Here is a 15867-nt window from a genome sequence, read left to right as displayed (position 1 = left end):
GCGAAAATGTGTTTTTTCGCAACTCGTTGCGAAAAAAAAGAAATATTAATTGCGTCGTGTAACATGGCCTTTAACTACAAGGCCTATTGCATTTCCAGCGCAACAAAAAAATCTTTTGCAAGAACTTACTACCACTTCGGGTCAGTTCACTTTGATTAAATAACTTACTCTTCTATTTTTACATTATCTGCACGATTACTTGAATTCAAAACAAACTAACTGAAAAATCAAATCTTGTTCATATTTGTCCCACACATGTACGTATTGCGGACGTATTTGCCTTTCTGTTGATAGCTGGAGCGAGTTGAGCGACCTTGCCGTCTGAGAATCGTTCTGAGAATCAAGCTAGAAGGTCATTTTGAGAGGTCAGGTTTTCTGATAAATTGTTCGATTTTACATCTAAAATGTCAGAAGAGGTTCAAGTTCCTGAAGTTTGGCTTGAGAATTGTTCAACTTCTCACCTTTGTTCTTTGCTTGGGCTTCGACTCGACTTCCTTGACCACCTGAAAGAAATTAAACCTGAAATTCGGGATCATCGGCCACTCCGTGACTGGATTACGAAATTCTTGTGGAACAACTTCGAATCTCTAAGTGGGTCCGAGAAGAGATCTCTTAACAAGGAATTACTTGTTTCAATCGGATTTGATCCTATGAGATCAGCCATTGAAACAATTCTAGCGCGTGCGAGGGCACAGCACCTCGAAGCATGCGAGTGGGCCGTGAGATTTATCAACGACGAGTTCAAATACAACATTTTGCTGTGTCAGCACAGTAGAAAGTTTCCCTTTGAAACCAGTCAAAAGAATGAATGGCGGTTTCAGCTCTCAAATACATCTTCAGAAGTAGAACCGCATATTAGTCAAGACCTTTCCCCCGTTATCATTATGAATCTCGAGGTAAAGGAATCCGAAATGTGCCGAAGCACTCAAGACCTGCTGAGCGACTATGTATTAGAAGACCAACAGCATCCTTTCCTGTTTCACGGCACAGATCATGAAAGTGCTAAAAACATTTTACTTGAAGGAATAGATTTATGTGTTGGGCGAAAGAAACGAGACTTTAGTAGTGGATCAGGATTTTACCTGACAAAGGATCTGGAAGATGCAGTGAGTTGGTCAAAGAGCACAACAGCAAAGCCTGCCATTTTGATTTTTAAAGTCGTTGATTGCATGGATCACAATCGGAAACTAACTCTGAGTGAAAATGATAAGCAATGGTATGAGATGGTTACTTCCTTTAGAATGGATAACATAACAGCAAGGAAAGATGAGAGTTTAGTGCATTCATATGATTTCATTGAGGGTCCAGTTGCCATCGTTACAAGGAGAAACTTCTAGTGAGGTGGTGCTGGTACCAAAACCTTCATCTTATCAAATGTGTTTGATTTCTGATGACTTTGCAGACAAGTTTCAAAAAACCCTTCACGCGATTTTGTTTTACAGCATCACTGACTGAATGGTATAAATTTTTTCTGAAATGGTACAGATTGGTTCAAGTTTCTGTATAGAACTCTTTTCTAAGGCTTTTCAGTTTAAACACTTGCTCAATATTCAACAGTCCTTTTAACCAAATTGAACAAAAATGGTTTTCCCAAAAAACACAGGAAAGTCCAACTGACCGTACCAAATTGAAGTGCTGTTGCCGACATGACACAGCCTCACTGTTATCGACAGAGTCAATTAAAAACAGTTCAACTGTTCTAATAGGACACTCCAATGAAATCAATCAAAACCAGTTGCATTTAAAGTGGTTGATCAAACAAAAAACATCCTTAAGCTAGTTTTTCTGCATGCCCTGGCCATAGAGTATCACGATCTTTGCCATGAAGATTGAAGTTCTACATCTGGGCAGCTTGGGTTTTTAAGCATGTGACTGCAAATATACTTTGAACTGTAAATTTATTTACTGAGTAAAAACACAGGTTGTTATATTATGCATTCTTTATTTTATTAGATCCCCCATTATTATTAAAATTGAATATTTGTATAGCTTACAGTTATTTTCAAATCCAATTATTTACAAAAATAGGAGTTAATTTTGATTTCCAGGTCTTTCTGCTCAATTTTTTATTGGCAAATAGTTGGAATCACCCGGGACCAACTACCGGTATCAGCTGATGGAAACTGAGAATAGGTAGTCTGAAGTTGCTTTAGCATTACCCAGTGGCTGATCTATTACAGTAATGTGTGCAGCACCACTGCATCTTTTTGACAACTTTCTGATGGGTTTTTGTTTGAACTGGCCAATAAAGTGGAAGAAATGTGTGAGACAGAGTTGTAAAGTGACATGTTCACTTGCCCACAACTGCCTTCTCTGTCTACCTCACTTCTTGCGTTCTGATGATCATTGGAAGTATGTTTGATACAAACAGATTTGTTGAAGGTTTTGTTTTTAAATTAGATACTTGTTGACAATTTAGCCTCCTCCCTTCAAAATATAGTTGAATCCCGATAACTCGAACCTTCAAGGGAAATAAAAAAAGGTTGGAGATATCAAGAGTTCGAGTTATCGAGGGTAAAATTAGTAAGAAAATGACTTGAAGGGGAATCCAAAAAGGTTCGAGTTAGCGGGAGTTGGAGTTACTGAGGGTTCGAGTTATCAGGATTCAACTGTATTTGAGAGAAGGCTGCAGATGTAGATAATTTTATGTTTTAATATTGTAATGTATATAGTTAGTATATTTTAATATTTTTAAGTTTTAATATTGTAATGCGCTTTTGCTCATTTACATGTTAAAAAGCGCAATATAAATTCATAAATTATTATTTATTATTATTATTATGTTCCATGCTATTGGCAATGATTACGCATGAAAAACTGAGCACAAGCTTTGAGGTCCTTCAAAGCCAATGAGATGACCAAAACTCAGCCACTGGGTTATGCTAAAGTAGTTGGTTTAAACTGATTTTCTAGGAATCTGTGCTAGAATCTTCTCTGTCAACAGAAAACCTCTCCTGGGAGGTAATTAAAGTGACAATCTCATTCAAAGAGTCCACATTGAAGTCAGCATACTTTCGAAAGTCACCATTCTTTGAATCATTCAGCAACACTGTCACTGAAAAAAAAGTTAACAAAAAAAAAATGAATGTGAATAAAGTTTATATAGCCAAAGAAAATAGTGGTCATAGAAAAAAATAATTAAACAAGAGTACTGGTTTTGAAGAAATGTTACAAACTTTTTTGATACAAAAACTTGTAAAATGAAATTTTGGTCAAGAAGGTTGAAAATTTATTGATTCCTGATGGTGTACTCAGTTCTATGCTACATACAATTTTTACACTTTTCCTACCCTAAACCCTATGAAACAGTTAAATATAGTATCCCATCCCAGACTTGAAATAAATTTAAATGATGGAAACTAAATTTTCCAGAAAGTTTCAAGGATTGTATTTTAATAGTCCCTAAACTGGTACCAATGACTCCAGGACCACATAAACTATTAGATTAACATATAGAGATCATGGACCACAAGTATTATCACTGCCATTTTTTATTAACACTGACCTGATCCTGCATCTTTGCCACACTGTATATCATGAAGGTGATCGCCGACCATAACAACATTCCTAGGATGCACTCCCCACTCCTTGCAAATGTGTAGGAGAGGAGCAGGGTCGGGTTTGGGTGGAGTGAAGTCACGAGTGAGAGACTGTAAAAGAAAAGCACATTCTGAGTTTAATTACTGGTAGTTTTATGTTAATATATATTTTTCCACTATTCACGAGCCTAGAACTTTCAATTAAATCACAGGTTTTCTGGTCAAGATACTGCGCCCCCCCCCCCCTGGACATAGAGAACACTAACTTAAGCCAACCAGGATTATTATCATTGCCACTTTTGTCAGGCCTGAAAAAAAGTTATGTTACTAGATTTTGGTGGTCCAATGATGGCCAGACTAACTGGGATCCACTGTACATCCATACCATTATTGTGGTACTTTATAAATAAATAAATTAACATATAAATAATTTAACAAACAAATAAAAAAAAAAAATAAAAAATAAATAAAAATTTTATTTAGCTTTTCAGAAAGATGAGATAATTGGGGACACTAAATGTCCACGCTACCTGATCATTCAGCACTGCAGCATTCCATTCTTATGACAAGGTTTTCAGGTACAGTAGGTAAGTGACAAAAGCCTATGATATCTGGTATCTGACATTTGCAGACTGAGAGTACCGTATTTTCTCGATTAAACGCCGAGTCCCAAATAAATGCTGAGTCTCCAAGCTGTATTTGAAAATAAACCCCTTAAACAATTATTAAAGGTTTAACATGCTCTAAATCAATGTCTCAATATATTGCTGTCAAAAATAATGAATAAAAAAATCATTTCTAAGAAACATGGGGCTTGAAAAAAAAAGGCCGGCTCTATCAGGCCAAGTTTGAAATAAACGCCGGGGGCGTTTAAACGAGAAAACACGGTGTATATCATATTACCATTACCATTATTAAGAGCTAACCATAAACAGGCTAACTGGAGTGCTATTCATGATTACCAGAGTGGAAGTGTGCAGATGTCGGACATCCTATGGCATCGCACTTGACAACTCCACTGTTAAAAAGTTAAAAGTAATTATGATGGAACAGTCCTTACATGAGTCAGTGGACCACCATAATTATCAGGATCCCCCAATAAGTCCAAAAACTGATCCACAGAAGCCTGCAAATTCCTTGTAATAAGAGCTCTTTTTAATCCACTCTGTGACAAGAATTTAAGTAGTTCAAACACACCAGGTTGAAGCTTTGTTTTTTGTCTTCCTTCCTCTTCAAATTTCTCTACCAGTTGAAGAGCCATTTCTTTTTCCCTTCCAGATTTTGAATTGCAGAACCCCAAGATGTCAACACCTTTAGGACACTGAAGTTCACTCCTAAGCTTAGCAAAGTCTAACACTGGTAAAGTAAGGGTGCCATCCAAATCGAAAACAACACCATGTACTGGAATAAGAGCAGGCTGAAGTTTTGCATCAGTTTTTATGCTTTGTCTTATAATTGAGTAAAAAATTCCATTCATTTTGTCATGCTTTAACATGACAACTTGTTTCCTCAGGAAACTGACTATTATTCCCAACATTTATTCAAGGGATTCCACAAAGTGCTGCTGTCATAAAATCTATCAAACTTGAGAAAGCAATAAAAAATATTAATATTGATAAATAGGGGCAATATTGCTGGCTTGCAACTGACGTCACGGCGGCCATGTCGGGAGACAGGAACAAAGCGTTTCCCTCCACTGGGAATTTAACTTTTTTTATCATGCAAATTTTGGGAACATTTATTTTATTGTTTTGACCCCCAACATGGCCGCTTTGTCACTCTTCATAAAGTTGATTACATAATACACCAAGTCACTTTCAGGGATTTCTCTAAAACAATTCCCTTTGGTTATCCTTGGAATCTGTTGGAATGTGTGCCTATAGGCCACTTTTCAAGGTCCCAAAACAAACATGCATTGTGTAGTTTCAGGTTATATCCATACCGACCCCATTGAAGGTCATTTATAAATTTTGGGGGACGAGGGCTTGGGGCTTTACCGACAAGACAAGACAAGATATCTAATACAGTGATACGTGTACAGAAACTTATGGAGTTGCAAGAGAACTCTAAAAAATGAGCCTTCTGCAGGATTTCCTAAGTCTGGGTGTTAAACCATGATCTCTGAGCGAGATCCGAGCTTGCATGCACTGGAGCTCCGCAACAGAAGCATTTGCCTTTTACCAGTACGGTATGGACGGTCTTTCTTCAAGCTTCCCTGCAACTGCGTAGTTGCTCTTAAATTGCGAAGATCTCTTTCTCTGAAATTCTTGCATCCTCAGTTTACATATTCACCGCAATATATGTCAAAACGGAACTAAAAGACATATTTTTGTAGAGTTTATTTCCCTGACTTACCTGTCACTAGTGTGAAGATACTTGGTGAAGAGAGACTCGCTCTCAGATCTTGCCTGGAATGAGCTCAATGGTAGGGGTATGGGTAGGGGTAGGGGTCGGGTGGAAATTTTTAAAGGACATGCACTCTTTGAAAAGCAAAATTAATGCGCTTCAGATGTAAAACAAGGTAAATTATTTTTGAATATAAAAAAATTGAAAATGATAAACCTTATTAAGGACTGCTAGGAAAATACTTTATTGCAATCTTCCTCTTTACTTTTCCTTCGCTATTAAATCCACTTCCACCCTAACTTCCACCCCACCCTGCTTCGTCATAAATGTTTATACAGATGAGAGTCCCTGGGCCGAGAAATAAGAGCGCGCACTTAGTTTCGAAATGGCGGCAATCACTGAAGAGACATGTTTAGAATCGAATTCTTTGTCAGAAAAGGACAGTTCATCCTTTGAGAAACAGGAAGAGGGCGAGGGAAGACGCATGTTATTCTTTAGAAAAGTAATGAAGAAATGCTTGGATAAAATTATGGCTGCTGGAAGGTAAGCTGCAAAGACGAAATATTGAACATAGCGGTAGTCAAATATTCTTCCCATTTCCCGTAGAATGGTTTGACTCTCACTTTCAAGCAAATTAGGGAGTAAATCAACAAGCTACGGGCTCCAAGTAAAATTCTAAAAGCTAATTTTGAACAGAGACTTTCTTTCCTTTTGCAGCCAAGAGAAGTTTGCTAGCTGTTTCACTGCAATTAAAGAAAGAAACCCAGCTGAATTTAAAAGTATCACAGAACAACTGATGCAACACCTGCAGAACAACATAGAGGTACATTTATTTGTGGTCAAAATATATTGAGCCACCATCAGGGGCTTGGGATGCAAGAGGTGTGAAAAGTGTGGCTACCCTTATGCACCTGTAAATGTTAAGCCCCAAGGTGGGGGGGAGGGGGGGAGGGGCTACCCTGGGAAATCGACAGCCAACTTTCCCCTGGGAAGGGATTTTGACACTGGGCACTGGCCCTGGGCCAGGAATTTGACATGGCTGCCATCTTGGATGGCCGAAAGAACCTGGGAGGGGTGGAAATTTGATATTCACCAGGTGCCCAGGGGTAGGGAATTTGACTCTGGCTTCCATGAAAATGTCAAATTCCCCTGGGTCTGCTCCCCCCCCCCACCCTGGAGTGAACATTGACAGGTGTATTGTGGTTCCTCTACACTACACAACACCACACTATCCTCCGGTGTGCGAGAAATGCAAAATGCAGACTCCAGACTTGCAGACTTTCAACTCTGGTTAGCCTGAATAGTGCTCTGGTTAGTCTGAAAAAAGGCTCTGGTTAGCCTGTTTATGGTTAGCTCTCAATAATGGCAATAGTTACCTGATATTATACTTAAGAAATTCTGCAAGTCTGCAGTCGGCATTTGTTGTACACCAAACCTGCACTCCCTCCTCACCCCCCCCCCCCAAAAAAAAAAAAAAAAAAAAAAAAAGAGGGATCTCTGCTACAGAGCCCGTCAGATATAATTTCAAAGAAGCTAACAAAATTTTAAACTGCCCAAATGCAAACTTCAAAGGTGTTGACAGGAAAAAATTGGGGTGTTGGAATCTGTCCTTCCTTGGGGGGTGTACTATACCTCATTCCTTTTTTCAAATCTAATCCATGAAGATGTACCAAGGATTCCATCAATCCCCATGGAGTGCCAATCACAAGAAACCAAAGCATTCCAACCACTATAATTTGAACTGGTCAATATCAAGTTCACTGTAATAGCACTTAATGTTGGGAGCTTTATTTGCTGTAGTGTGTTTTGTTTTCATGGTAACTGGTCAGTTTAATAGTCGCCATACATTGACCCTTGTTTTCTGTGTTCTGATTACAGAAAGAGATTGATTTGATGATTAAACAGGAAGATCTGGTATATTTCTTCAATGAGCTTGACCGCATTGTTGCAACCTCTGACAAAGAAGACTCTCAACCTGCTTGGTAATTATTCTCCAAATTTTATTATACTATTAAAATAGGAATTCAATAAATGAATTTTATTATTATTATTTTAATTATTATTCACATTATCACTTAGATAGATAACTTTATTTTACATGGTTAGAACACTTAGCTAAAAGCTAGTTTCCAGGTTCACCATGAAAAACATTATGTTCCTAAAGTAAGAAATAAATTGAAGGCGTAAGCGCAGAAACGCACTTTGTGTTTTGGCCATGATTCCCTCCATTTCCCGCGTTCACGGGCTAAACTCCCTGTAGTCCCCGCGGTGCTTGGCGCGTCTTGCTTTTCTTTTACAAACGAAGCTTTTCGGAGTCGCGAACCCGCTAACGCAAAAAGAGGAGGGGTAAGCCAAGAGTAGATAGTACCTCACCTTTTATCGCGCCTTTCACGCGGCTTGCAGCTCCGTAGCTGGTTGTTTCGGGCATCTGTTTGTGTGAGCTGCGGTTGTTGGGTTCCTTGCTTGGCCGCTCCGGCTGTGTGGGCGGGGCGCCGGATTCGGCGGACCGCTCGCTTTCTTGCGGCCTCCCCGCGCGCGCTGGCAGAATTCTTGCGGTCGGTTTCCTTCAACACCTGGCAGCGACCTACAAGGCTTCAATGATTTTCAGGAAAAACGGCCATTTTTTTTTTCTCTCTTTCCTCTCACGTGACACCTTCAGGTGATCGCGTCATGTCCTCCGTGCGTCTCTGGCGGCTCTGACACCTCCCGGACAGTAACGCAGGGGATACGCGGTGTCGACTCTGGACTGTGGAGAACGTAGCTTGCCGCCTTTCATCGTATTTCTCGACTGATCAGCGGGATCGTGCACACGTAAACGAACTTGCATGCGAATTTGGAGTCGTTTGTGACATTTTTTAATTTGGCCAAAACACAATGCGTTTCTTGCGCTTGCCCTTCAATTAATACTTATAATTTTAAGAATTCTAAAAATAAAAAAAAAAACTTATTGTCATAAATTCATTTGAATTTCTACAATATACAGGAGGCCTTCAGGAGATCCAGACAAAGATATTATTGACCATGTCATGCAAGTTAAATTAGCTTACAAGGATCAACTGACACACATCCTTCAACAGGTAGGAAGCAGTTACCGCCCATCATTTTCCTCCATAGACAAATAATATTGGCCTTCCCACTCCATTCATCATCTTCAAACTTATGCATCATCTGGAAGTTGTTTTCTTACCTCTTTGTATTTGCATACAAAACACTTGAGCCCGGTTTACGAGCTGTCTCAGTTACCAGGACGGATTTTGGCCTCTGTTCATATGGAAAATTTTAGCCCGTTGACGGGGATAAAATTCGCGAGGCAAATGGCGACATAAGTTGCTCTCCCTCGAGCTTTATTGCCCATGTAACTTTATTAATAGCTTTCGCATATTTCTGAAGTGGAAATATATCGGCAAAATAACCATTTGGACCGCCCATACGAAAGGGAAGCTATTTTCTCGTTGCGTCCCGGCGCCGGGCGGGCGTTCTTGGGTATCTCCCTTGTCGGTCTCGGTTGCAGAAACCGAGATTCGGTACGGGCTGGCCCCCTTCTCTAGAACACATCCAAAATTTTACAAGAAAATAGGGTGAGCCGAGTCTCGGTAACTGGGCCAGCCCGGTCAACCGGGATCATATGAAGAGGCCCTTAAAGATATTTATTTAACTACCCTGCTGCCCTATACGAGGAAACAGACATTTTTCTTAGTACTACCACACTCAAATTCATTCTCTATGAGGGAGATGTTTGATATTTAATCCAAACATTCCATACTGCTGATGAACAATAACTCTACAGAGATAATTATAGCATCTCAGTTTGGTAGTGGTTTAGTTCGACTCTGCACCAAAACAACAATCATTCTGAGACACTACCCACAAATCTATTTAAAACTACAGTCAACTCTTACTGTAACGGCCACCTTTGGGACCACAATTTTGTGTCCACAATAGAGAAAGTCCGTAGTAGCGGGAGTTATTTTTAGAAATTCTTATTCGCCGAAACTTCAATTCCTGTCCGCAATAACAAGGTGTTCGTAATAGGTGTTGGACTGGATATTGTCCCGAATTATCACACTAGAATTCATGCATTGTAATGGCGCTTACAAAAGTGAAAAAATTAACTTGACTCCTGTGAAAAACTTTCTTGTACTTTTTATATGTTTAAGAAGTGGCCACCCGATGGGTCCTTGGTCAGAATTCCCTTCTTTTTATCCTTTCAGTTTCTGCTTTCCACTTATATCTGTAAAAATCTTTTCAGCCATGTTCTAAATGTCTTATTGTAAACTCAAGTTTGCTCAGGACTGTATTACAAGAATGTTGGCCCCATGGTCTTTTCTGTACAGACCTTGCTGCACTTGGTCTGTACTGTTAAGACCTCAGACCAATATTTTCCGAGTACATTCCTTGTATGGTTAATAAGTATGGATAGAAGTTTACAGGTTAAATCACAGTTGTCTTGTTTCTTAGACAACAGCTGCCCTCTCTGTCATGCAACAATTCCCTCTCCGACACACAACACTACATAACAGGGAGGACTGCAACTGGACTATTGTTGCTCATGTTGACTAAAACTTTGTAGTTCTATTTCTCAAATGGCTTTCAATAAAGTTGTTCTGTTCAATCTTCTTACCGGTAGGTTGAAAAAGACAATGAAAGGCTAAAAGGGGAAGTCTTACCAAAGAGGGAGAAATTGGTAGAAAGCGAGAGACGACTAAGTGAAAAAACAACTGACTTAAGAGAGGTGAGAATTAATCCTCTTTTTCTCTTTTATTTCAAATGGATCAGTGAATCATTAGGTTTGTTTTATAACTGATGGAGATGTGTCACTGCCATGTTGCAACCATGTGACAAGGGGCCATTATTATTGGTGGACAAAACAATATATTTTTTCAGAATTTGCATGATGAAAAAGTAAAATTCCCAGCCGAGGGAAACACTTTGTTCTTGTCCACCAGCATGGCTCCTGCACGTCAGTTGCAAGCCAGCAATAGTAAGCATTGAATGATTATTTTAACTTTGTATTGTTTTGGTTTTCACAGGCAGCAGAATACTGTGAAGAAAAAAACTTAACAGCACTCCGTGAACAGTCTCTGTTACTCTCACACAGAGATGAAAAGATTATAGAGAACTCGAATTAGCTTTGGAAATTAAAATTTAAAAGCGGTGCCATTGCATCAAATGAAACAATTACTAGAGGAAAAACAATTCCAGTAACTTAACTCTACAGAATATGGTAGTCGTTTAAGTCTAAATTATCGCAGTAAATACGATTACAGTGTTTCTGTTATCAACCCTCCAAGTTTATTTTTTTCCTTAGTGGCCATTTGCCACCAACTACTCAAGTTTCTTCGCCAGTGAATTTGTCACCAAATTAGCTGATGCTTTCAATCATTCCTCCCAATTTTAGTCGCCAGGCTGGCGACCTTGGTTCATTAGTCCCGCTCCAAAATTTTAGTCGCCATGGCGACTAAAATGGTCTTAACTTGGAGGGTTGGTTATGATTGGACTGCATATATGAGACAAGTTTGATCAGGTACAAACAGTTTGTTTCATCTCTTTATTGCTTTTTCACTTACCAAAATACTCTGTATATAATGACTTAATTTTATTTTTGTAATATAGTACAACTATTAATTATAACCAACATTTCCAATACTAGTCTGTTCTTTCAAATAAATACCATGACTTTCAAAGGTACAACTAGTTGTTGTCTAGTTTATATTGTATTTATAGCCTGATCACTGGACTCCTAGGCCTAATGTCTGTGGTATGTACACATATAGACTAGGACTCTTTGTTAGTCTTACCATACATTTCCTAGGGTGGCAAAGGAGGGTTGTGATCATCCTGTTTCTTGCAGTGATATTTTTCATGCTTCACATACAATAACCTTTCTACTGTAATTCATGTCATGTGTTACACTTATAGAGTCGAATCTCGATAACTTGAATCCTCAATAACACGAACCTTCTGTAAACCCAAACCTTTTTCAATCCCCCTTCAGGTAATTTTCTTACTAATTTTACCCTCGAAAACTCGAACCCCCAACAACTTGAACCTTTTCCGATTTCCCTTGAAGGGTAGAGTTATCGGGATTGAACTGTATATTTTGTCCAAATCACACATTATACACAATAACCCCTTTCTCACTCTTATTTTCCAAGCTGTTTTAAAAAGAAAATCACTAATTGATTGTTAATTTAACATAGTTAGTTTTTTAATTTAATAAATAATTTTTGTAGTATTTAGATGGAATAGACTGATGGTTTAAGTTCCCTTAGTTAGTTGCATTGCACTATACTATAACTGTTCTTCAAGTGCTTTTATGGCCTAAGAAAAATGAGGTCCAGTCATTGATCAGACTTTTCTGTACATTTTCATTACAAATTATAGTAAGTAGGTTATGACAATAAGGGCTTGTTTTGTTAAGTAAGACATCTTAATAAAGAACTAAATTCTCCCAAGAAAAGCTGCAGAAACTAGTGAACAACAGAAAGAAGAATTTGGATGCTAACTAGGGGACTTGATTGACACCTAAATGAACAAAATTCAATACACTGATGCCATAGTGTGATTATGTAATTTCTCATATTATTCATCTTTGTAATCTATGCAATTATTAGCATCCACTGGCATCATAATTTATGTTTAATTCACACCAGAGGTCTTAAAACGTCTAGTCTTATGGGATAGCATTCTGACTGTAAAGTATTTAATACTTTGTCAGAGCATTATAGTAACACTATTATTTTATGGATGGTGTAGATCTGCATTGTACTGTGTAGTGTCCATCCCCGACTCATTCCAAGCAATCCTCATGAAAACCAAACAGCTCAAGTTACTTGACTGCAACAGTACACAGTTGACAAACTTTAAAATGAACTCTTGATATGAGACCTGTAGAATCACAATTTCACAACCTCTTGCAATAAGGCATCACTTCTTAATCATTTCCTCCAATACTGCAAATAAATAAAACAATGCATTTCCGTTACTTAATGTTGATTTGTACCACATAAAACTAAACAACATTCAAATACGAAAACATTTTATCATTTTGGCTAAGGCTCACTCGGCTCACCCTGGCTGAGAACAGGGATGGGGCTGAGTGAGTTGCAGTCCCATTTTCTTTTCCTTTTTGTCGTTGTTGTTTTTACGTTTACAGTTGTTCTAGGTTGTTGTGGCATTAGTGCAAGGTTAAGCTCTGCTCTCATGGCAACTTCTACAGCCTCCAGTTTCTGAATGACCTGGATCTGCCCCAGGATAGCTTATCAAAATGGGATCACCTAAGTTGGGTTTTCAATTTGTAAACAGAACTCTAACAGTGGCTCTAAGGATACCAACCGAAGGAATAGAAACCTTTAGAAAAACATAGCGTGCTTGGTGCTCGCCTTTGTACGTAGCAAAAGTGCAAAGCACATGAGGAGGAGGTAGATTCCTAAATGTTATTAGTGTTGCTTCTTTCGCAGCACTAGCTACTGTAGTTCTTTACTTTGTTAAGCAAAATAAATTAATAAAAAGTAGTTAAAATTAAACTGACTGACCTGAGCAAACTTGTGAATTTGTTCTACCACAACAGGTAACATAGCTGTGACACTTTCATCAATAAGTGACTGTAGGTACTGGACTGCTTCCTCATCACTCAGGTCCAAACGAAATTTATCTTGAACCTAAGAAAATTATTCAACAATTATTAGTTGAACACTAAAAAATAGGATAAAAACTTTAATGATCTCAGGTTATGTATTCAGTAGATAACAATTTTTTTAGTTCACTTCTCCATCTATAAATTTTTAAGACTTAGTTAAAAGTCATAAACTTGGCAGTCCCAGTGTTCCAGACAGGAGGGAGAGTCTCAAGTTGAAAACCTCCAGCTATCTGAAAACTTCTAACAATTTGTTGGGAGCAGTGGGAATTTTACCCACTTGAATTCCTTGTTGACACCCATCTATATAGGCGGTAGAGCAGGGGGGCTGTAGCCCTCCCCAAACGAAAATTTGGGGGGCTGTGCCCCCCCCCACGTTTTGGTGCTGAAAATAGCTCGAGCGCAGCGTAAAATTGGTTTGTCAAGATACAGTGTATTCCATCTCGTGAGTGAGTTCAAACATCTTCGAAACTCCCTTGAAAGTCTTCGGAAAATTTCTTTATCTTCGGAAAAGTTCAAAAATGATCGGAAACTTTTGTATGGCCTTCGAACAACAATAGGAGAATCTTCGGAAAGCTTCGGTCTAGAAAATCTTCAAAAAACAAAAGGTTGATAGAACGGAAAAAAGTTGCTCCAAATATAAAAACTTGCCGAGTATTTTTGGGACAGTCTTAGCCCCCCACGTTCCAAAACGCTCCGCCGCCTCTCACACCTCACCTTAAAAACTTATCTGGAACCCTGACTCGTGGGGTAAAAGAGTTGTAATGTTTAAAAGAGTGACAAACAGCAATTTAAACATTCATGTATGCTACTACTTCTTCAATGAGGCCCTGCTTCATTTAAGCATCAGCAAAGGCTCACCTTTTTCACAGTTTTGTCAGGCTCTAGTGCAATGTCTGGTACATTTGCATCCACCATTAGAGAAAACAGGTTCAAAATCAAGTTGGCATGTCTGTTTGCAAGATACAACAAGAATTGACAGAACTTTGCAAATTTTGTTATGGTGAATGTACCAATACTGTTAATACAAAATTATCATCTGCATTTAAGATGCCTCTCTTTGTCTGTCCTCAATGAAAGCTTACACTGACTTAGTAGGTAACAAATAACTTCCACGTGGGGAACCTAGCAACAGCAAGCAATTCCATTTGGGCAAGATGGCGTGATCTGGCACGCCAACTGCCAATGACGACAGTGCAGGCTGGCTTTTAGCCAGGTGGGTGTCCAGGAGTCCTATGGACGGCCACTTTTCAGAGAAAATTAATACCACATATATAATGAATAACGGTATACAGAGGCTTTTTTTTAGCAAATTTGGAAATCTTTAGACACCTTTGCACTCATAATTGCAGAAAAACACCTTGCATGCTCCTCAAACCCTCCTATGGGGACAAAGCCATGCCTTGTAAAAATTTTGAACTCCCACTAAATAAATCCTGGCTAAAAGCCTGAGTGCAGGATATGGTTTCTCTTGCCTACTCATGGAGCTAACCATACAATAACAACGGTAATATTATTTACCTTCTCAAGTGGAGGAAAGCTGTGAAACATTGTTTTCTGAATGTCTGGTAAAACTCACTAGATGCACCTCCCATACCTTCAACCTGAACACAAGACAAAATGATTCTGAGTCAGACAATATTCACTTGGCATTTCACCTTTTGCAACGTACAGGAGGAGCATGCTAGAAGAAATAGTTCTGTATTGCAAGTTCCTGTTTTGTTTACTGTTGAGCAATAGCATATTGCGATATTCTCATTAAATAGATAGTGGTTTTCTTTACCATTTCTTTGCTCAGCTTCATTGGTGGTGGTAATGGTTTAGGATCTCTTCCAAGAATGTAACCAAAGTCAATGTGAAACAAGTTCCCTAATGAAAAATAGTAAAACACAGTTAACAAGAACAAAACAATAAAATGATGACTGGCAAAGAGAACCTCCTTACTCTTCTTTACAGGCTGGGATATAGACATAATTAGCATGAGACCATGAAAATATCAGCCCTCTATTGGTTTTGTACAGACCCTTGCTTCAATTGATGCGTTGAACACACACAAAAAAATATATGGCAATACACCTTGACATATACAGTCAACTCTCATTATAGCGGACACGCTCAGGGCGTCGTTTAGTGTCCGTTATAGCGAGAGTCCGTAATAGCGGGAGTCATTTCCAGTAAAACCTCTTACGCCGGGGATCTGGATTTTGTTCGTAATAGTGAGTGTCCGCAATAGCGGGGTGTCCGCAAGGCGAGAGTTGAATGTATATACTAAAATACAACTTGAAAAGTCAAATCAACCAAATGCATGGGCCACTATAAATAGTTAAAAGTATCATCTGTTTCATT

General features: G+C 38.7%; 3 protein-coding genes and 1 pseudogene across 4 annotated transcripts in view; 2 read left to right on the top strand and 2 right to left on the bottom strand.

Moving 5' to 3' along the window:
* Positions 1-373: 373 nt before the first annotated feature.
* LOC144662984 (uncharacterized) lies at positions 374-1605 on the top strand (annotated as a pseudogene).
* A 1181-nt stretch (positions 1606-2786) lies between these two features.
* Positions 2787-5916, bottom strand: LOC144663056 (uncharacterized). 2 transcript variants are annotated; one of them, XM_078524006.1, is made up of 4 exons: positions 5895-5916; positions 4600-5123; positions 3506-3650; positions 2787-3055 (listed from the first exon to the last, which is right to left on the bottom strand). In XM_078524006.1, the coding sequence occupies exons 2-4, from the start codon at positions 5074-5076 to the stop codon at positions 2910-2912; spliced, it is 768 nt and encodes a 255-aa protein (XP_078380132.1). In that variant the 5' UTR covers positions 5077-5123; positions 5895-5916; the 3' UTR covers positions 2787-2909. The 2 variants fall into 2 exon arrangements, with proteins under 2 accessions (XP_078380132.1, XP_078380123.1); XM_078523997.1 differs by lacking the exon at positions 5895-5916 and adding an exon at positions 5319-5377 and having other exon boundaries at positions 4600-5177.
* Positions 5917-6261: 345 nt separating this feature from the next.
* LOC144663083 (polyamine-modulated factor 1-like) lies at positions 6262-11158 on the top strand. The gene is made up of 6 exons (XM_078524022.1): positions 6262-6428; positions 6603-6708; positions 7764-7867; positions 8869-8962; positions 10513-10617; positions 10916-11158. Exons 1-6 carry the CDS (start codon positions 6271-6273, stop codon positions 11012-11014), a joined length of 666 nt encoding a protein of 221 aa, XP_078380148.1. The 5' UTR covers positions 6262-6270; the 3' UTR covers positions 11015-11158.
* A 260-nt stretch (positions 11159-11418) lies between these two features.
* LOC144662686 (phosphatidylinositol 3-kinase catalytic subunit type 3-like) overlaps positions 11419-15867 on the bottom strand; it is a 28620-nt gene continuing 24171 nt past the window's right edge. The window contains exons 25-29 of the mRNA XM_078523547.1: positions 15305-15390; positions 15043-15125; positions 14383-14473; positions 13421-13546; positions 11419-12838 (exon numbers count right to left, since the gene is read on the bottom strand). Coding sequence (XP_078379673.1) covers positions 12824-12838; positions 13421-13546; positions 14383-14473; positions 15043-15125; positions 15305-15390 — 401 coding nt within the window. The 3' untranslated portion in view covers positions 11419-12823. The remainder of the gene's footprint in view (positions 12839-13420; positions 13547-14382; positions 14474-15042; positions 15126-15304; positions 15391-15867) is intronic.

This window comes from Oculina patagonica, chromosome 1 (genome assembly GCF_052425735.1).
Source record: "Oculina patagonica isolate OP01 chromosome 1, crgOcupat, whole genome shotgun sequence".
NCBI lineage: Eukaryota > Metazoa > Cnidaria > Anthozoa > Scleractinia > Oculinidae > Oculina > Oculina patagonica.
The sequence above is the reverse complement of the archived record's forward strand: the minus strand, read 5'-3'. Positions and strand labels throughout refer to the sequence as shown.

What these genes read in the sequence shown, in the direction of transcription:
- LOC144663083 (XM_078524022.1), top strand. Translation starts at nt 6,271, where the DNA reads ATGGCGGCAATCACTGAAGAGACATGTTTAGAATCGAATTCTTTGTCA. An exon ending in AAAATTATGGCTGCTGGAAG is followed by an intron (nt 6,429 to 6,602) that starts GTAAGCTGCAAA and finishes TTCCTTTTGCAG; the next exon opens with CCAAGAGAAGTTTGCTAGCT. An exon ending in GAAGACTCTCAACCTGCTTG is followed by an intron (nt 7,868 to 8,868) that starts GTAATTATTCTC and finishes TACAATATACAG; the next exon opens with GAGGCCTTCAGGAGATCCAG.
- LOC144663056 (XM_078524006.1), bottom strand. Translation starts at nt 5,076, where the DNA reads ATGTTGGGAATAATAGTCAGTTTCCTGAGGAAACAAGTTGTCATGTTA. An exon ending in ATGGTGGTCCACTGACTCAT is followed by an intron (nt 3,651 to 4,599) that starts GTAAGGACTGTT and finishes TTTCTTTTACAG; the next exon opens with TCTCTCACTCGTGACTTCAC. An exon ending in TGGCAAAGATGCAGGATCAG is followed by an intron (nt 3,056 to 3,505) that starts GTCAGTGTTAAT and finishes CTTTTTTTTCAG; the next exon opens with TGACAGTGTTGCTGAATGAT.